Source organism: Hesperophylax consimilis, chromosome 9, assembly GCF_061612785.1.
Source record: "Hesperophylax consimilis isolate HC1 chromosome 9, BYU_Hcon_1.0, whole genome shotgun sequence".
In the NCBI taxonomy this organism is placed as follows: domain Eukaryota; kingdom Metazoa; phylum Arthropoda; class Insecta; order Trichoptera; family Limnephilidae; genus Hesperophylax; species Hesperophylax consimilis.
Genome location: NC_142844.1, coordinates 7,779,892 through 7,801,525, shown reverse-complemented (window position 1 = coordinate 7,801,525; position 21,634 = coordinate 7,779,892). Strand labels below are relative to the sequence as shown.

The window sequence follows — 21,634 nt, the reverse complement described above, 5'->3', positions numbered from 1 at the left end:
AGGGAGGAAACACAGAGGCCGGCAGATCGTACTACAGCCATGCTGTGTCAACTAGTCATAGAAACGACCCGTTCTCATGTAACAAATGTTAATCGTTTACAAATGATGGGGGCACGTTTGGAATGTTTCCCAACTTCCAACCTTTTCACAGCACCGGTGCCCAAGGTATTAATGACGCTAGTTCCTCGGACCATCTTCCATTGAAATACCGGTAAAACAAGGATAGTATTCCTGCCTGACGGCTGTGTTCTAAACACTGCAACCCGTTTGTTACATTTGAGAAGGCAGACCTTAAAAAAAATTCTTTTACCCATATACATAACGTTCAGACTTTTGGAAGCCAGTGGACCAGGCTTTTATCATCATTTATTCTGTAGTTTAATATTATAATAATTGTATATTTTTGTTAGATGCTTTGTTTTATTGTTATTCTTATTTTGTGTTCCGATTACTATGTATTCGTGGACGTAATGATGGTTAGATTGTAGATTCTATCTCATTTGATATAATTGGTTTGACTTCAAACGGCAATTAAGTATAATAGTAATCATACTCTTGCCGAGCAATTAAACTGTAAGTAGGTACTTTTCTGAACTTTGTACATGCGCCTTGTGAATCAATATTATACTGATGCAAATTCATGATTCTGTATTATTGTTGATGAACCATATAACTTTACAATGTATGTTGTTTATATCAACTATTCAAATGTAATGTAAATAATATTTTGTGAAATTTTTTTGCATGTTTAGACCATTTACTTTCATAACTCTGGTTCCAGAGGTCGTAGGATCAAATCCAGAGTGGAGGATACTCTAAATACCGTTCTGATGAAAAACCACCATTCAGAATTGAAACGTTGTTTGAAATGGAAATCAGCGTGTTTGGTGACCAGATCTGAATAGCCTGGTACTCCCCGACTTCCATCTTCCTCATCTCCTTCCCCTTTCCTCTCCACTACCTTCAGCATCACAACATACCTCAATAAGGCATGCCGTACTCACACTGACTCCAGACGGTATTGTTTGGTGTTTGCAATATTTAGTAGCCAAATCGCCATGTGCTTTGAAACTTCATCCCCTTCCTCTTCTAACTTCATCTCCCTCATCTCTTTTCCCTCCCCACTTCCTTCAGTCCTCCACATGCCCAAACCATCTAATCGTCCCCTTTTTAATCTTAAATTTTGAACACGGTCATGCATGGTTTTACCACACATACGCCTCAGGGATTTCATTTCTACAGCATTCAGTACCATCAGGGTTGGTGTCAGGACTCTATTGTGGACTGCTAGCTTCACGTCTTAGAGCAACTTTTTGCTAGTGTCAACCGCTTTCAGTCTTCCATGAATGGAATGTCCTACATTTACCCTTCTTTCAAAATCCCTGACAACATTAATAATAGTAAAACATATGTTTATCTGGTCCTCTAGTTTAATCGATTAATTCATCAAATTATCCGCTTTATGTTATCTTTTCTCTGCTTACGCGTAGGGAAGAAACACTAATTGCCTTTCTTTGCTTACGATTAATTAAGACGACTTTCGCATCATGCGGAAAACATGCGATAAAAATAATTATCCTCACTGCATTCATATCTGTAGGTAACACAGCCTGACGCCTATTTTTGGCTACGAAAATCAATGTTAGTTTCTTGGAAGAACACGCCAGGATATATTTTTTATTCCATTACCTACTAAAATATTCGTCTACAAATAAAAAAAACGTTACGAGAATTTTCCCACTCTGTATTTTGTAATCAAGTACCCTAATATTTGACCATTTCAGATCGCTGTTTAAATCTCTGTAAAAATGAGACTGTAGATTAATGTCACCTTCATTGAACGCGAAACGGCTTGGTTTATCTTATAAAGGTACTTCTAGTTAGGGGGTAGAAATACGATATTAAAGTATTTTGTTTAACACTCTCATATGTTTTATACTTTGTATCAGTGGCGGCTCGTGACTTTTGGGTGTACTAGAGTGCTAATATTATTAAAAAATGGCATTTCTGATGTTGTTATAGCTGAAAACGATTTTTTATTTTTTTTCGAAAATCGATTTTTTGAATGAAGATTTTCAGGAAATTTCAGTGTGGTCGTGCGCCGCGCGGAATTCCTGAAAATCTTCATACGAAAAATCAATTTGTCGAAAAAAAAAATAAAAAATCGTTTTCAGCTACAACAACATCAATTAAGCCATTTTTGTAATATTAGCACTCTAGTAACCCAAAAGTCACGAGCCGCCACTGCTTTGTAGGTAATAATATAAAATACTTAATGTATAAACGAGGGCTTCAACCCCTCTACGTACTTCACATTAAACTAAATATAGATGAATTAATGTAGGTTAATTCTGTATTTTGCGCAGCGTTGTTCATGACTTTGGCAATTAAATTTGATTTGGCGTAATAAAGATGTTATTATTTTGTTCAGCTGCTAGAAAAAGCCACAATAATTAGAATTTGTAAATTTTTGCAGATGTCCAACTATTATTCCGTTGCTGCCTTGGGCTTTTACTTTAGTACTATATAACATTTTCTGTTTTTACGTTCTTGGTGTGATTATGCACAAATGTCACAACTTTCTGGATGTTGGAAATATTGTGATTTCTGAGTGGAAATAAGTGGAAAAGGAAGGAAGAGAAAATGAAGAGGATGGCTGAAGAATATCCGGATATTCGTATCTGGTCACTAAATCTAGTTGAAGCTATTTCGATCATCATTTCATCGTTTTGATCATAGACATATGAATATTAGTAGACCTGCCCTAAATGATTAAAAGCGTATTATCCCCACTCCCCATACCGGTTCCATTGGAGCCGGCTGTGCTCGCGTATGGCCTCAAGTGAAATTTGAAAACGTGACGTCATCATTCTTGTGCTAACTATGGTCGAGGCATCATCGGTTCATTTTACGAAATAACACGGCAAAATGTTGACTTGTACTATGAAAACTTGTAAAAATAGATGTGAAAAAGAGAATAAACCCAATTGTCGTATTACATTCCATATATAAGCATTATTTTACTTTATTTTAAGCATATTCACATCGTATAATATAGATCAGTTTTAGAAACATATACTATCACATCGAGAAACGTCTGGACGCGAAACACAAAGCTGGTTGGTTGCTGGGAAGTAAATTATGAACATTTATAAAAGTGTCTTCTAAATACTTAAACGAAATATTTGACTCTGAAAATACAACCGAATTTTTTTGCCGAATTTGGACTTCGCAAATTTGTTCATAACGTATCGAGTAATTTGCGCTCCCATGTAAAAATGTCTATTCATTCAAAAGCAGGTTTTACTTTTAAGAAGTAAATGGTGATATTATAATGCGAGATGCCTGTTTACTGTCAGATTGATTTATTGACGAATCACAGTCAGCCTTACTCCCTTCGTTCTTCAACAGTTGATTTTACCCCTCGCCATTATCTTCTCGTCTATTAATTCCTATGTCTGTGGTTTTGATCATAAATATTTCGTAAATATAATCCCTGCGATAGTGATAGTATTGCCATATTAATATATATTACTAGTATTAGGTACAAGGTACATTAAGCCTCTGACAGACCACGCTATAAGAGCTCTATTTTTTTGTGGATTGGCCTATTTCAGCCCATTTCATATCTGAAATAGGCCAATCCATGATGAGTATAGCGTAATGGCGTAACATTTTTTTCAAGGTCGCGGACGTCACTAGTCTTTATTTATTATGTGTTGACCAAGATAGATACAAATATATGTATTTGAGTACGAAGGTGGCAGAAATTTAATCTCATGTAAATATCTTTAAGGAATTGAAAAGAAAAAATAAATTCAAAGATATAAAATAGAAATGAAAGAAAGGAAAAAAATAAAATGCAAGAAAGAAATAAGAAGAAAAAAAAAACAGGCATAGTAATATTATACCTATATTTATCTTTATTGTCCCGTGATTCGAACCCGCGACCTCTGAGCCCAGCTACAAAGGTTTTACCGTTATGCGTCCCTACCAACATTAAAAAAATAAATATTAGCATACATTTTTAAAAACACCACCCCCAGGGGGTTTAAAAATAACTTATTTTATCAAAATAATGATTTTATTTCCGGGTAAATATTCGGAATCACTGGACAAGGGTTATATGAAATATTTATATATAAAACCTTCTGATTTACCTTAATTTACTATAAAAGGAATCTGACTGCATTTGGGATATTTTTAATTTTAGCATTTTAATATTTAATTACGTAAATCGAAGATTCACTTTCGTTGTATGGGATGACAGCTGGAATGGTTTCTGTTGATAAAATTTTCTTTTGTTTGTATTCCTGATACGAGTAGCTAGAATTTGAATCATTTCAGAATGCAAATTCTAGTTAGGTACTGTTTTGGCCAAACTCGAAAAATAAAATATTTTTATGTTACTTAAAAAACTTATATTTAGTTATTATTATAATTATTGTTTTATTTAACCTAAACTATAGTAACCTAACCTATAATAATCAAACCTAAACTAAACTAACCTATATCCTAACCTAACCCAAAATAATCCAACCTAACCTAACCTATAATAATCCAACCTAAACTAACCTAACCTATGTCCTAATAATAATCCAACCTAACCTATAATAATCCAACCTAACCTAACCTAAAATAATCCAACCTAACCTAACCTATAATAATCCAACCTAACCTAACCTATAATAATCCAACCTAACCTAACCTATAATAATCCAACCTAACCTAACCTATAATAATCCAACCTAAACTAACCTAACCTATGTCCTAATAATAATCCAACCTAACCTATAATAATCCAACCTAACCTAACCTAAAATAATCCAACCTAACCTAACCTATAATAATCCAACCTAACCTAACCTATAATAATCCAACCTAACTTAACCTATAAATGTTGGGGAACCTTTAATAACGCCTGCTCGCGTCCCCTTTAGAGTTATATCCCAGTTTTCAAGTAGTTTGTGGGCTACGCTAGGTTTGTATAGACTGGTTTGTGATTTCATTCTACCTAATCCAACCTAACCTAACCTAACCTATATCCTAATAATAATCCAACCTAACCTATAATAATCGAACCTAACCTACAATATTCTAACCTAACCTATAATAATCCAACCTAACCTATATCCTAATAATAATCATACCTAACCTATAATAATCCAACCTTACCTATAATATCCAATCTATCCTAACCTAAATCCTAATAATAAACCAACCTAACCTAAAATTATCCAACCTAACCTATAATAACATCACCTTTTTTAATTTTTCTATTTTATAAAACATACCTAAATATCTTTATTTTATTTTTCGAGTTTGGCTAAAATAGTATTTGCACATGGTAAAAAATATAGCCACTCGTATCAGGAATACAAACAAAAGAAAATTTTATCAACAGAAACCATTCCAGCTGTCATCCCATACAACGAGAGTGAATTTTCGATGTACGTAATTAAAAATTAAAATGCTAAAATTAAAAATATCCCAAATGCAGTCAGATTCCTTTTATAGTAAATTAAGGTAAATCAGAAGGTTTTATATATAAATATTTCATATAACCCTTGTCCAGCGATTCCGAATAATTACCTATTTCCGTAAGTGTTGAATACACGACTAATGCACATTGCACACCTTCTTAACATTATTTGACATTCATAATTAAAATAAATTCTTTTACCTCATGTCACCAAACGTTGTCAAACCGGTAGCTACCAAAATCACATCATAATTTGACATAAGAATAATATTTAAATCAAGCAACACTTATTGACACATTTGTATTTAAATTTAGAATATTTAAAAATTGATAGTGCTAGTTACCGACATAGACGTCAAAAAATGGGTTTATTGTTCAAATAAATAACATTGAAATTTATAATTTATTAATGTGGCGATAAAATCACTAGGCAATGGAAATAAAAATGAATTATTTTAACAATGCACTCGTGTGACATCCTGACATACATTTTTATTCAACACGCGTTCAGATATGTTGTAATAAAGGTTAAATATAAATATTTGTGTATGAGTTTATGTAAAATTATATGTTCAAACGGATGCACTTGAAAACCTTGAAAAGATAAATGTCAGGTAAATGTTTTTTCGTGTTTTTGTTAGGCAATTTTTTTTTAAATAACACCACAGATTTGTTTGATGTTCAGAAAAAAAGTGTGATAGGATTAAATACATTTGAATAATATGAATGCACTCGTTAAAAAGTTAGTACAGGCTTCAGATATCTCAATTTTATATTAACAGTAAGGCAGTCGTCCCCCGGGTCGGTAAGGAATCGACAAAAACCGAGTGCTGTGAAGACGCGAGAAATGTTGCGCGATGTGCGAGTATGTTACATGATCTCTGCACACGGCAGAAAAGCTATGTAGCAATGTAGCTTGTACCTTGTACCTTAGAAAACTGTCGGTATTGCAGATTTCTATTTTCGCATTTCCCACCTTTATGCTGAATGGCATAGTAAGAACAATGCTGAATGTCATTATCTTATCATCGTCAACTTAACTCACGGGTGCCATTATAAGGGTACTATTGTAACAGGTAATTTAATATATAAATATAAATTGTAATTTGATAAGAGATTGACGAGACGGTCGAGTGGTGCGTATATACGTAAACATGTAAACAATAACAAACGATTGTGAATCAAGTCAGTCACCAAGTGACGGCGAGATTGTGTTTTATTTTGTAATATTATTAATGCGCGTAAATAATAAATTCTATGCAGTATTTTAAAATCATTTTTAACTAAACTAAATATCATTGGTAAAAATGGTAATTAGAAGTTATTTATGTGGTGTCGGCGGTGTCGCGATAAATATCGAGCGCCCATTGAAATCTGGTACCGCTAGCTGAACTCTCTCTCGCCCCTAGATTGCACTTTTTGCAGGCCCCAATACAAATATATGGATCTCGGGGCGAGGCTCTTAATCTAATAACACATAAAATACAGAAAACTTCGTCCTACAGTTCTTGAGAGCATACTTGTAGTGAGACAGATTTTCCTAGAATTTTACAACAGTAAAACACAATATGACAGAATTCTAGGTTTGCTAGATAACCTAATAAAATATGGGTAAAATTGGGAGCTGGTTTTTTTTATTTGGTAAAAATGGTATTTAATCTTAAATATGATTGTTAACCCTTAGGAACCGGGAAGGATCTCAATGAATTGGTTGCCTGGACCGGCATGATTTTCTGAAATTTTGTGTCACTGTTTAAAAATTTATACAGCTGCACCAAACAGGTTTTAAGTTATAAATTTTATTTTATGGCATTCTTAAAGGTTGTTTTATTGTATACGTATATCGAAAATTAGGTTTTTAGTCTCTGATTTTGTGTTATGTTAAATGTAAAAGCAAATTTACCTTCAAAATGCAGCCACTCCAAATATAATCACTCATTGTTTATTTATTCATTATAATATCGAAGAATTTTTTCTTCACACATAAATAATGTACCTTTGTCAGTCATCTTATGAAAATTTATCTGCCGTTTTATTAACACATTGATTACAATTATTGATTTCTTACTACGCAGTCGCTTTTTTCCCCCCGGCTACACATACACTTACAAGACATCGTGTTCATATTAGATAGGGTAACCATAAGAGTATTAAGCGCTGCGGACACTTAAATTATTATAACTTCTGTACAGTATGATATGGAGCATAAGCATGAATTTTTAATTTTAAGCAAATTTTAAGCAAAATGGATAAATCCCGATCTCTTGACATGGTTTCTCCAAATATAGGCGATGAAATGAGCTTGTCTAGTGTCCAATATTGACGGATTTTTCCCTTCTTGCTTCTTGCCATTAGCATAGTCAGGGCAATGAACACATACATTTCCTCTGTATCAACATTTTTTCATTTATGTAAACTCGAATTTGGAGCAAATACTTTTTGTGATTTTACAGTATCAAAATATCTGTTGGTTTCGGTTGTAATGCAACCCACGACAGTTTTATTTAGGAAAAGTTCAAAAAATTCAACTTCACTACTCTCCTGATTGAGTTCACAATCTCTTAAACCAGATTGTTGATTAAAATTGTGTTCTTCAGGTTGGAAATTAATTCAATTTTCCCATATTGGCGAGAAATTCATAAAATTTATATCAGGGGAGGATTGTTCGTCCAAACCAGAAATGTCAATTTCATTATCTCCGTTTTCTGATGATTCATCTAAACTCTCCAAATCTTCTGGAATATAGTCTTCATCGTCACTCATGGAAAAGTCCGAATCACAATCTAACACAAAGTTTTCGATGTCTTCGTTATTCATTTTTAAGAATTAAAAACCCAAACTATTTATGTGAAATTATTGGAGATAATAAAAAAATGGACCATGGAAGTATATGCACCGCAACGGAATATTTTTGAAGACACCCGAAGAATAAATGTTCCTAAATAAAATGGTAAATCTAGAGTAATCACTTCACTAATGTAAATATTAACAAGATTATCTTATATTGGACAAAGGATTCCACATTTCTCAAACAGTTTATTATTAGCTATAAAGATAAAAAATTCTAATAAACAATTATGTTCACCGCAAGTAGCAATAACTCAGTCTGTAATGTAAACACACTCGCGGCAACGGGACTTCACGCATACATCGACGCGCGTTACGAGACTGTATGCGAGTGACAAAAAGTTTGATGAATTGTGAAGGGATACATGGATACAAAAAAATTAATTAAAAAATCACTGTAAGTAAAAAGGAGTTCCTCTTTAAATGGTATGATAGAAAACATTCAGTTTTAGAGTATGAAGCTTTTACTTCGAAAATTTACCGGTAAATTAACTCAATATTTGGAGATGAACATGACGAATTCTCGAAACTGCTATTGTAGTGGGTCGGCTTGTAGGAGAATTTTCCTTCAACTACAATTGTAGTTGGTCGGATCCTTCAGGTTAAACAACCATTTACCAAACATTAATGGTATTTTATCAGTTGCGTAAAATTTAAAATAGGTTCATAAGAAAGAGTGTCCCGGTGTGGGTTTGTTTTTTAAACAATTACGCAGTTTTAAATTTTTGCTCATTGATCTTCAAAACGGGAGAAAATTCACTACTGAATGTTTTTAAAATAATAGGAAAATTAGTGTCTCCTTCTGATTTCGATAAACTCTGTATATAGCCTGGGAAATGTCGGGGACTTCAGCTATTATAAATTGTCCACAAAATTTGTCAAAAAAAAAACAAATAATTTTCTAATCAATGTTTTCTCTATTTTTTCAGATACCCAACTTTTAAAGATGACTCCGAGAAATCCATGAACACATAATCGAACAATCGAACCTGCACAGTCAGTCTGCAATCATGATGAAAACCGCTGTATTATAGCACTTTACAGGCGGATAACCAGTGCAGGAGTCGAGAGTCCTGAGACAGGACCGCGGAGAGGAACTGTTGTAAGAGTGTCGTGTGTGTAAAGTGTAGTGTGTTGTGATTTGGTACAATGGCGGAGAACAACAAGGACGTGCAGATCGTGATGGGGGCCGCTTCGGGGGACAAGGGGGGCCGGGTGGCATACGCCCCGCGTCTGCGTTCCCCGCCGCCCCACGAGCATCTCAACAACGGGGGGCTTTTGCAGTAAGTAGACTGATACTTAGGTAACATTATTATTTAACACAAAACAGAACAAAAAATATGTAACCTAACATAACATAACCCAAAGTCACCTAACCTAAATTTGTAGTGGTAGAGCATACAAATATTTTATGCTTGATAGTTATTTGAATGTCATCAAAATGACAATTCAACACACCACCAAAAAGTGATATAAAGTGTTGAAACAAAAACTAGGTTAAATATGTTTTTTTATTATAGGTAACTATTAAACCTAATTTTTGTTTCTTCACTTTTAATGACTCTATATCACTTTTTAGAGGTGTGTTGAATTTTCATTTTGATGAAATATCATGGAACCACGGAGACAAATTCCTAATATTGAATATCGATAATTTATTAAGAATCTATTTAAATTATTAGCAGGTTTTCTTATAATCTTTTTTCAATTCGAATGAATTATCACGATGTCGGAACACGTGTTTATAAAAATCCTAATATTTTGCATTTTGTCATTGTATATTATCAAGGCAAATGCAGATGCATGAACACGTGTTATGATATATTGGGAATTTACTAAAATATTGTTTATCAGGAAACGGCTTGCAATTGCGTTTTTAAGCGAAGAATTTGAATAGTTTTAATACATTAGCAAATTTTTCTCCAGTAAAACTGGGAATTAAATTATTACTAGCTTTTTGCCCGTTGCAGGCAACTAATGGGTAAAAATTATTCGAGTAATTGGATGTGAAAAATAAAAAATTACATGTTTTTTGGTGTTGAATATGGATGAAGCAAAGAGTGTTTTACGACACTTTTGTTTTACCCGAAACTAATGGGTAAATATTTGGTTTAATGTTTGAATGTGAATAAAGCCAGGAGTGTTGTACTACAACATTTTAATTAAATTATTATAGTACCTTTCCAGGTATCAGTAAAATAAACCAATATTATTTCTGCGCAGGGGATGCACAGAGATTTATCTCATGATTTTCGTTATCTTTAGGGACGTATGGAATGGAGGTTTTTTTAAGGGAAGGATTGGATGTAACTGTGTATTTAATTGACACATGTTATAGGGGGGAAGAAATACAAAAGCTGTCAGAACATTCCACAGCCGAGCTGTTGAGCAAAAGTAAGAGTCGTTAGAACTAGATTTCATTGTTTAATGTGAACAGCTCCGTCCTGGTTATACGATCCTAATACGTACGACATATGTTCTAGACCAGACAAGTACAAGCATCAAGCAATAGTTGAACATTGAAACAAAAAAATATCATTAAATATATTGGTCAGTAGCGATGAGCCCATGAACAAGCCGAACAATTGAGCTAGCTTTTTTAATGAGCCGTATTCGTACGACTTCCCCTAAACTGTACCACGGCTCAATTGAACAGTAACTATTATTTTCAATAGATATTTTAGAAAAATAGCGCAATTTAAAGGAGCCGTATATGACGAGTCGTATCGGGTGAGCACAGAAGACATGCCCATTCGCTCGGAGCTCACGGCACCCGTTAAATTAAGCCGTCGTTCAATTCAGTGACTCCCGCTCTTAATAAAATGAGTCATGACCACAGACATAGGAATTAATAGACGAGAAGATAATGGCGAGGGGTAAAATCAACTGTTGAAGAACGAAGGGGGTTAAGCTGACTGTGATTCGTCAATAAATCAATCTGACAGTAAATAGGCATCTCGCATTATAATATCACCATTTAGTTCTTAAAAGTAAAATCTGCTTTTGAATGAATAGACATTTTTACATGGGAGCGCAAATTACTCGCCACGTTATGAACTAATTTGCGAAGTCCAAATTCGGCAAAGTAAATTTCTTCTGTTTGCAGAGTCGTAGTTAGTTTCAGAGTATTTAGTTAAGTCACTTTTACAAATGTTTCATAATTTACTTACCCCAGTAAACAACGATGAGCACACTTGAGAATCGCTACATTGTGATATGATAGTATATGTTTCTAAAACTGATCCATATAATACGGTGTGAATAAGCTTAAAATAGAGTAAAATAATGCTTACTTATGGAATGTAATACGACAATTGGGTTTATTCTCTTTTTCACATCTATTTTTACAAGTTTTCATATCACAAGTCAACATTTTGCCGTGTTATTTCGTAAAATGAACCGATGATGCCTCGACCATAGTTCGCACAAGAATGATGACGTCACGTTTTCAAATTTCACTTGAGGCCATACGCGAGCCCAGCCGGCTCCAATGGAACCGGTATGGGGAGTGGGGATAATACGCTTTTAATCACTTAGGGCAGGTCTACTAATATTCATATGTCTATGGTCATGACCCTCGCCAATGGACAGGGCTAACCGTGTACAAATGTTCGAATGACATGTCTCCTGGCTGTACAATGCTGAATATATAATTGAAGATAGTTCTTATGAACAACATCCTTAAAAATACCTGTAGAACAAATTCAGCATTTCAAACCTGATGTCAATGTTATAATGAGTGTAATCCTATCGTTATAATAGAAATCACTCATCCTACACTTGTTTGCTTTGTTACAACCGAAGCGACCTTTGCGCGAAGGAAAAGCCATTGTGTTTTTTTTTCTGAGAAATTTCGAAGGTCAATCTTGTTAAGTAAAAATATTATGTTTCATTCACAAAGATGCTGAAATTTTTCGCTACCTAATTTTTTTTATAATTTTGATGTTTTTCGCATTCTGTATCAATTTTCGATTAAATTATTTGAATTTCACAAGATCCTTGAATTTTAACTGCCCTTAAAATCCATAACTTATCGTACATATATGTTTATAAACCAACACAGACAACGGAAACAAAAAAAAACAATTTGAATACCAAAAGTAGTAGTTCTGTGAACAGTAGACATCGCGTCCAAAATGTTTCTAATTTTCTCTTATTTGGTAAATGAAAAACAAAAAAATCCTCTTAAATCAAATTTTGTAAGTAGGTACTGAAATGCCCACTTTCCTAATCATAAACCATCATAATACATATTTCATTATCACTATCTCAATGCCAATTCTTTTTTTTAAATTTTCTTCAAGCAGGTAGGTACCATAATATTGAAGAAATGCGATTGAGAAAGTACATATGAACAAGAGGATTTCACATCTTTACAGAACCATCAAAACGGCCACCATCCTCAAATGAAAACGGAACGTACACAGTCGAATTAAAACAGGACTTGCGCTTAGTCAATAACATTATTACAAACAAATGAGGTCACCTAGAAGATATAATGACAAATATAATGTCTAACTCGAAATAACATACACCAATGAAATAATTGTTTGAGCGTGGATACAAATTAAAGTTGAATATGGGTTGGAAGAAACAACAGTGGCTTTGCTATCAACAAAATTACAATCCCGTATCTGTAGGTGGTACTGTATTACATTATCGTATTTAGGTAGATATTGTATTACTTGAAAATAATGTGAATATTGCAAGGTAAAACCGGGCTACTGTGTACAACGGTCTCCGCCGGTTGCCACAGCCCATCATTGCATTATCTAATGGTCGATTAACTCACTTGGCCATTATTAATTCCAATTTATAGTTACATTTACAGGCCCTCTGGAGACGGGGAGATGTGCAAATATCCTCCATAAACGGCTGCTTACACTCATTTTTGTGTTTATATTTTATCTTTTTTCACTTAAATTCCGCTTTTTGTGCCTATTGGAATCACCTATGTATTATTAATATTGTTCTTACTCTAATTATGTATATTATTTCAAATATTGCATTGCATTACCCCTACATACATTCTTATTATTATTATTATTTGCCTATGGTAAAATATTAATCGACTCTTTATTAAATGTACTATATTATACTAACTTCCTGAAGGGGTGAGTATTATGTATGAATAACAGATTAATGACTCCTTGAAGTTAAAATATACTGAAATAAACACACCTTGAAATGTTAGTTTCTCTCAGTATTATTCTGGTAAAATTCCACCATACGGAATGTAAGATCGACTTTATCCTTGTTTGGTGACCGGATCTGAAGAGCCAGATACTTTTCAACCTTCCTCTTCCTTATTTCCCTCCTTTCACACTCCATTTATCCTCACGCCTTTCGTACCTACCACCTTCCTTTTATTTTTGACCCACAATGGTTATATTTTTTCTTATGCCATTTACTTGCGCTTTACTGTCCTCAATATACTGTATCCTTCCCTTTTCCACATGTTTCAGCCTCACAATGTTGTTATCCGTTTTGCGGACGTTATAGCCCTACTGACTTCGGACAGTTCTTGAGAAAGCTCTTGGGTGGTAACATAATAATGTTTGTAATAGATTATACAATAGAAGCGGTGCACTCACACCGATAAGGATCGATATAATTACTTGGGGCAGCATTCCTATTGGTAATGGTCCAAATTCGTGTATACCTACCTTCGTCTGCCACGGACAAGTCCGGACAAAGTTGCCAAGTCCGGACGATCAATCCGGACTAAATCCGAGCGCATGGCAAGCCAAATTTTCTTGTTTTATAGAATGAGTATTTTTAAATGCAACCCTTTAATGTACCTGTATACCGTATCAATTAGATTTGCGTACGAGTACATATAAAGTTATTTAGGTAAGAACTTCAAACTAAATTAATTGTTGGTATACAAAAGCATAATTTCATATTTCATTCCTAGTTTGCTACATTCAGTTACCTACTTATTATTTGGCATTAATCTAAAAACGTGTTAACAATTCGATAGATGTGTTTGTGTGTAAATATGTTTATCATATTTTTTAATTAATATCTTTCGTCAATATATTAAGGCGAAGCTTAATGCTAAATCACTATTTTCGATTAATCTTTATAACAAATTGCTTTACATTATGAATACATACTTAAAAATATGCTTTAGATAAATCGAAGCTTTTCTTATCGTTTCCCTTGAGTAGAATATAAATTTAACAAATTATTACTCAATAAAAAATATACATGTAAACAGCCAAAATTTTTTTTTTTTTTTCATTTTTTTTCAACACATAAAAAACAACTTAAAAAATACAATATTATAGCTAAGAGTATGTGTGACATTTTCCCTTGATTATTTTCTTTTGCTTTCTTATAAAATTGTTTACGAAATAAATAAAAACCACTTTTGTGTTTGAAAACGAGCATTTCCAGACTCCGTTAGCCCAGCAATTTTAATGGCTATTACCTATATTCGTGAAGATATAAGGCGTAGCAAGAATATGCACATTTTTGGCTTATAGCTTCCTCTTAATATGGAAACATGTAAACACTGCCTATTGCGGTGTAAAGCCAATGAATCCACCTAGATTTCACCATAGTATTTAGGTTCTATAAATTCGGCACATTATTTTTTTTATTTTTTTATTTATTTTTTTTTATTTTTTTTTAATACATAAACGGCTATACTGCCTTTTATAAATAAACATATAATAGAGTACAAAGTAAGAAAAATAATATTATTACATTACAGTAGTTTTAAACTTGAAAATAACATACAATTATTTTGTGTATCACAACCAAAAATAACAAAAAAAAGAACAATGAGAAATATCATCATTTCATTTCAACATGTCCATATTGCGTATATAAAGTTACATTATGGAAAAATAATTTTTGAGTGCATGTTTATATTGCGCTAATTTTAAGAAATAAATGTCGCCGATGTTGGCATGTTCATTTCCCAAAATGTGTAATCGACTGATTGGTGAGTAATAATGTGATAATGTATGTGTGTTATTATAGTAGAACGGTAGAGTCAGTCTATTTTTAGCGCGAACAGGGCAATGAAATCGTATTAGTTCTATTAAATCAGGGGACCGAGTGAATTATTTTATATAATATTAATAGATCACAGATTTTTCTGCGATCTGATAAATTTACGAGATAAGTCCAGTTCAATAAAAAATTATAGTCCACGGATTCTCTTGGAATACCTAATTTAAAATTAATATACCTAAGGAATCTATGCTGGACTTTTTCAATCGCTTGAATATGGATATTGTAATGTGGAGCCCAAATCGTAGAGTTATATTCCAAAATGCTTCTCACTAGCGTTATGTATAAAATGGGAATAGTATCAATGTTACAAAATTGTTTGGTTATTCTAATAATAAATCCTAAAATCTTCATTGATCTATTAATAATATTAGTTATATGGCTAATAAATGTAAGTTTTGAGTTAAAAATAATACCTAGATCATTTATTGTTTCTACTGAGTTTAATATAATTTTGACAAGATTGTATTCATAAATTGTCGGTTTCTTTATTTTATAAAATCTTATTATTTGACATTTACTAATGTTAAGTGCCAGTTTATTGCATATACACCAATTAAACAAGTTGTTTAAATTTTTTTGTAAAATTATGCAATCAGAAATATTTTTATTTTTTTATATAATTTTAAATCATCAGCAAATAACAGGATATCAACATCGGAAAAAATCTCTACAATATCATTAATAAATAAAATAAACAGTATTGGTCCTAAATGGGAGCCCTGTGGCACACCACTAGTGGCAGAAAAGGCATCCGATATTACGTCATTTAACTTTACAAAAAGTTGCCTATTTGTTAAATAACTCTCTACCCATTTAAGAAAGTCCCCGGTTATACCCATACTCCTTAATTTATTTATCAATATTTTATGACAAACTTTATCGAACGCTTTGCTGAAGTCAGTATATATCGAATCTACTTGACATTTATCTGCAAAGGCATTCGCTATAAAGTTTTCATATATTAGTAGATTTTTCAGAGTTGATCTATTCTTCATGAAACCGTGTTGAAACTTTGTTATAATCCCATTTAATTTAAAACTAATTATGGCAAGCGATTGAGTTTTTGCAAACTTGTCATAATTTTCCAAAAATCGTTCGAGTGATTAAAAACCAGTATTTCAAAGGTTACGCTTTTCTCTTATTGGAAATAAAATATTGACTTCATATTTTTTGTGAGTGTTTATGTGAGGAGAAAAGATGTACCTACGTTATCTAAATACTGTGGATATACTTTTTTCAATAATCATTTTTATTGATACATGCAAAATCTTCAATTCATTGCTAAAATATTTAAGCTGAACAAAACTATAAATGTTAAAATGAGCAGAAAAGTTAGCTGTTTGCAGTAGTAAACTGAACTAGAAATATATTGATTGCATTTTAATATAACTTAAGACAACACAATACTCTAAAATGAAGTCGGAATGTTAACGACGTAAGGCAAGAAGGCTTATAAACAAATATTCGGCGCGCGGCCCGGCGTATTGGACAGACCTACGGTCGAATTTGCCCTAGCAGGCCTAGAAAATTGATCTTTCCGTGGGGTTTACTTTAATTCATTCTGATAAACGCTTACGTAAATCTCAGATGTTTATAGTTGAATCCACTGAGAAGTTATTCCCTCCACCCTCCACACAGCATCCCCAAATATGACATAGGCCCTGAGGGAAATTATTTTCTTCAGGGCCTCCTGTGTGGAGTTAATATAAAAAAAAATATAAAAAAAAACATCATAGAGAAAAATATAATCTGTGCTTACCGATAATTTTACAGTTAAAAAACGTTTTATAATTTTTTCAAATCATTTTTAAGTAAAATATTTTAATTGTAAGGTACTGTTTTTATTAATCTCTAAAATTTAATTTTTAAGACATACATAACTTAAATCCGTGTATCGGTCTAAGGAGAGATATTAGGGTTACGAATTCGTCGGAATTAATTTAAATGTGAGCCTCAAATCGCCTTAACGCCTTTCTTTCAAACCCTGCGGAAGGAAATAAGATTTATTGTCTCTATTAAAGTTAAGTATTTGTGACTATTTATGGTCTTTGCCAATCTTGAGTCATAAAACGTTTTTTTCTTTATACTTTTGCTTTATTTTATACGATGATATCAAAGCCTACCGATTAACATTTATTTGTGCTTCGTCATTCTTGAAAATATTATGTTTTCCTGTTCTATTTTAGACATCTACTCCATTGTTTTCTGTATTGATTCGTTCCTTTCCTCCTGGTTCGACGAAAACTTTTACCCAAGTAAGTCTTCTCATTAGATTTGATATTAATGTTGTTTACTGTGTGGGTTGTATTTTTCATAAAACCTGCACGTTATTGGTTATCGGGCGCACGAATTGAAGGTTTTTACTAAGCTCTCCGAAGTCTTGTAAATTAAATGTAATAGGTACAATATGTTTTACAGATACCTATCTCCTTAATAACTATGATGAAATGAAACCATAATATCCTATTATTATATCTCTTTGATATGGGCATACTTTATAGAATCACACATTAATATTCGAAATGTCAACTTTTGAAAAAAAGTCTTTTGTTGCGATGGAAATTTCGCCAATGCAGGAAACTCCAAAACGCGATTTGAAAATTTTCAAAATAAGAGAAGCTAGCAGTCCATAATGGAATGCTAGTGCCTACCCTGATGTATGGCAGTGTGGCATGGTACTAGCAGAGGAATAATGGAAGCAGACTGAATGCTGAACGTGTGAGTAAAACCACGAATGATCGTGTGAGAAATGTGGATATTCGCAAAGAAATGCAAGGTTGATGTACCCATAATGAATATGTTTAAGAAAGGGACGCTCTGATGGTTTTGGCATGTTGAACGAATAAACGAAGAAAATAGTGAAAAGAGAATATATGTCGTGAATTTTATTAGTGGAGGAAATCGGGAACGCCCGATGAAGACATGGTAAGATCAAGTGAACCAAATACTATAGTCGAGCCATGTCAAGAGTCAACGAAAGATATTAACAGAAGAATATGTATGAAATGATGTATAGATGAGAATGGATGTGTGTGAGACGATGTGTATATGGAAGTGTATGTATGAGGCGACGTATTTTTTATTGAAGTGAAACTTCTTTACGCGCGTCATGCAATTTCGAGGACCGGAGTAAAACCGACTCATGACCGTCACGAAAAACCGTGATCATTTCGCTATAGGAGCCTAGCTAATATTATATACCTAGTTTAGGTCACTCTCCAAACTCAGCTTCGCGGTCTAGAGGCAGAGCGCCCGACTGTCGTCGTGAAGAACCGAGGTTCGATCCCCGCTTTAACTATTTTTTTTTTCTTTTTGTGATTTTTTTTAATACGAGTAAAAGTGATAAAATGCTCTCGTGCTGCGACTTTTAAATATTTTGACTATATGATGGTCGAAATATAGCTTACAAATCGAGCCGGTAGAGTCGCTTAGTATTTTGATTAATTATTATTATTTTGAATCATTAAAATTACTAATCAAGGCCGATAACGCGACTAATTACCCTCGCAGACGTGCGTGACAAGTTTTTTTAGTAAAAAACACAGCCGTAAGTGAGTTTTTCAAAATTTAGAAATGTTTTTCAAATTCAGACTCCATACGGGTATGAGACTGTTAAAACACGATAGATCTTTTCCAAAACGGACAAATATACGGAAATATTTTGAAAAACGACAGATATGACTTCACACTGCCGATATATCTTCGATTCGACCCTATATAAAGCGTTAACGAGACGTTATGTGATATTATTCATTTGCCGTGTTTGAAAACGAAAATTTGCGCGGGACAATTCAATTGAGGAGTACACGTTGTATACGCGGTTCTCGTCGCGCGAGATACCTCTCCTCGCGGTCTAGAGGCAGAGCGTTCGACACTCGTTATGCAGGACCCGTGTTCGAATCCCATATTTTTATAACTTTTAATTTTTTTTTTATTACATGCTACTTATAAATATGTCAATAGACAGAAAAAAAGACAGAATGAAATGAAAAGAGAGAGAGAAGAATACTAAAAGTTTCACTTCCGTCGTGCGTAGGCTTGCCACACACTGTATTTTTTTTTTTGGTGTAATACTTAGTATATTTTGACACATTATTTGAGGTAGGTACCTTCTTTTATCCGACGTCAAAATACTCATTTCACGCGTCTGTCCGTGTAACTCTGGTTCAAATAAGTGTTATTTAAAAACTGAATGCGTGAAGAATTCAGACAAGCGATAAAGTACCTCCCAATAATATAACATTTAACAGAAAAATATTTTAAATTCCATTTTCAAAATTGGATCTGATTTTTAAATAATTCGGACAGGCTATTTTATAAATTGATGTAATATTGTACTAAAATCGATGAAGAAAAAACTAACCTATAAACCTAACTTACATAACCTTGCGTTTCATCACATATCACAGAAACTTTTCACGGCTTTATATAACATTTTAAAGGTGTGTTGAATTGTCATTGTGTTGAGTTGTCCAGTTACCAGAAAAATATATTGATTTATTTTATTTTTTTTTTTTTTTTATTCTAGATAAAAGAAAATTACATTTTTCACTTATTTAACTAGAAATAACATATATATTACACATAAATATATTACACACTGATATTATTCACTTTCATTGTTTTGTTGATTGAGCATAAAACTGAGCAATTTTTTTTAAATGTACCTATACTTTTTTCATTTTTAATTTCGTCTGGAAGGCAATTGTATATGTTGCTTCCCTCGTAACCAATGGATTGCTTGCCATAATGAGTATGTATGGTGTTTAAATGTATTTTATCGTGTTGCCGTGTAAAGTGTGTGTGTACTTGGGACGTTTTAATGAGTTCTGTATTTGTATGTATGAGTTTATTATTTATTTTGTAAATAAGAAGACATATATTATATTCATATAATTTTCTTAATTTTAATAGTTTTGTTTCCATATATAATTTTTTTGTTGATGTTCTAGATTTGAAGTGAAATAGTTTTTTGATTACTTTGTTTTGTGTTACCTGTAGTTCGTTTATATATGTTTCACATGTATTTCCCCAGATTTCAACCAAGTAGTTTAAATGTGAGTGTACGAGGCTATAATATAAACCTTTTTTAATTTTATTTGGTAACAGATATGATATCCGGCTGAATACGCTTATTAAGGGGGTGATTTTATCTTTAATATCTTGAATATGCTGTTTAAAAGTTAGGTGTTTATCAATGCACAGTCCAAGATATTTCTCCTGTATCAGGATTTGCAGGTTGTTATTTTCAATTTTTAATTATTTTTCTCTTATCCCGCTTCACTCTTAATACGCAATATTTCAATTTCAAAAAAATGGATTTAGCTTTATTAATTCAAAACATGATTTATTACGTCGGGGGAGACGGAAAAATACGCACTTTTACTTTTAATTTCGTTTATTAAGTCACTTACGCGATATGTCAATTAGTATGCGGCGCCGTAATAGTCGCAGCCGACGGCGACTATGTTCATATCAAGGGTTGGATTATATTCATAATATCGTATTAGAATTAAATCACAAAACAGTCTATACAAACCTAGCGTAGCCCACAAACTACTTGAAAACTGGGATATAACTCTAAAGGGGACGCGAGCAGGCGTTATTAAAGGTTCCCCAACATTTATAGTAACTTTTAGTAATAATATAACTAAATTCAAGTATTAATTCAAAGTAAACATTTCATATTTACCGTGAAGCGGAATTCGTAACCTTTACCAAGTATTGAATAGAAAGTGGCTACTGTAAATGTGTTTTCTTGGTCAATAATTGTCATTGTTCTGATGTGTTCAAAAACTAAAAATAAAATTCACGAGTTTGCGCAAGCAGTATTCTTAGAAATTTGTCTGATAGACGATAACATTGTCAGTGCGGCATTTTGTCCAATTTGATATCAGGTTACCTCCAGCTTCGCAAAGTAGACAAATTGAAATTCATGTAACATTCGAAATGACGATGGCTACTTTTGTTGATTGTTTTGCTAATACGGACTGCAATTGAACTATCATGTTTGTTGAATAAATTAGGATTTCATTAACAATGACAATAATGTAACGAATGCCCCTGTTATTCTAACTCCATTTGCTTCAGGTGCGTTCAAACAACGAGTGTTTACAAATACCTCTGGACGTACAATAGCAGAATATGGCAGAGTTCACAAACACACGGTACCGTGTTTATACCAGAAACACTGGGTTGCGTGCTAACTACTTGTTTCACAAATTTAACAGCCCTAGGATTGTTAGGGTTCATATTTGTCCATAAAAGTTAAATACA

General features: G+C 33.0%; 1 protein-coding gene across 1 annotated transcript in view; it reads left to right on the top strand.

Annotated features, from left to right (window-relative positions):
- LOC149420854 (ATP-binding cassette sub-family G member 4-like) overlaps positions 1 to 21,634 on the top strand; it is a 116,316-nt gene that overhangs the window by 36,369 nt on the left and 58,313 nt on the right. The window contains exon 2 of the mRNA XM_089635581.1: positions 9,259 to 9,612. Within this exon, the coding sequence (XP_089491707.1) occupies positions 9,479 to 9,612 (134 nt within the window). The 5' untranslated portion in view covers positions 9,259 to 9,478. The remainder of the gene's footprint in view (positions 1 to 9,258; positions 9,613 to 21,634) is intronic.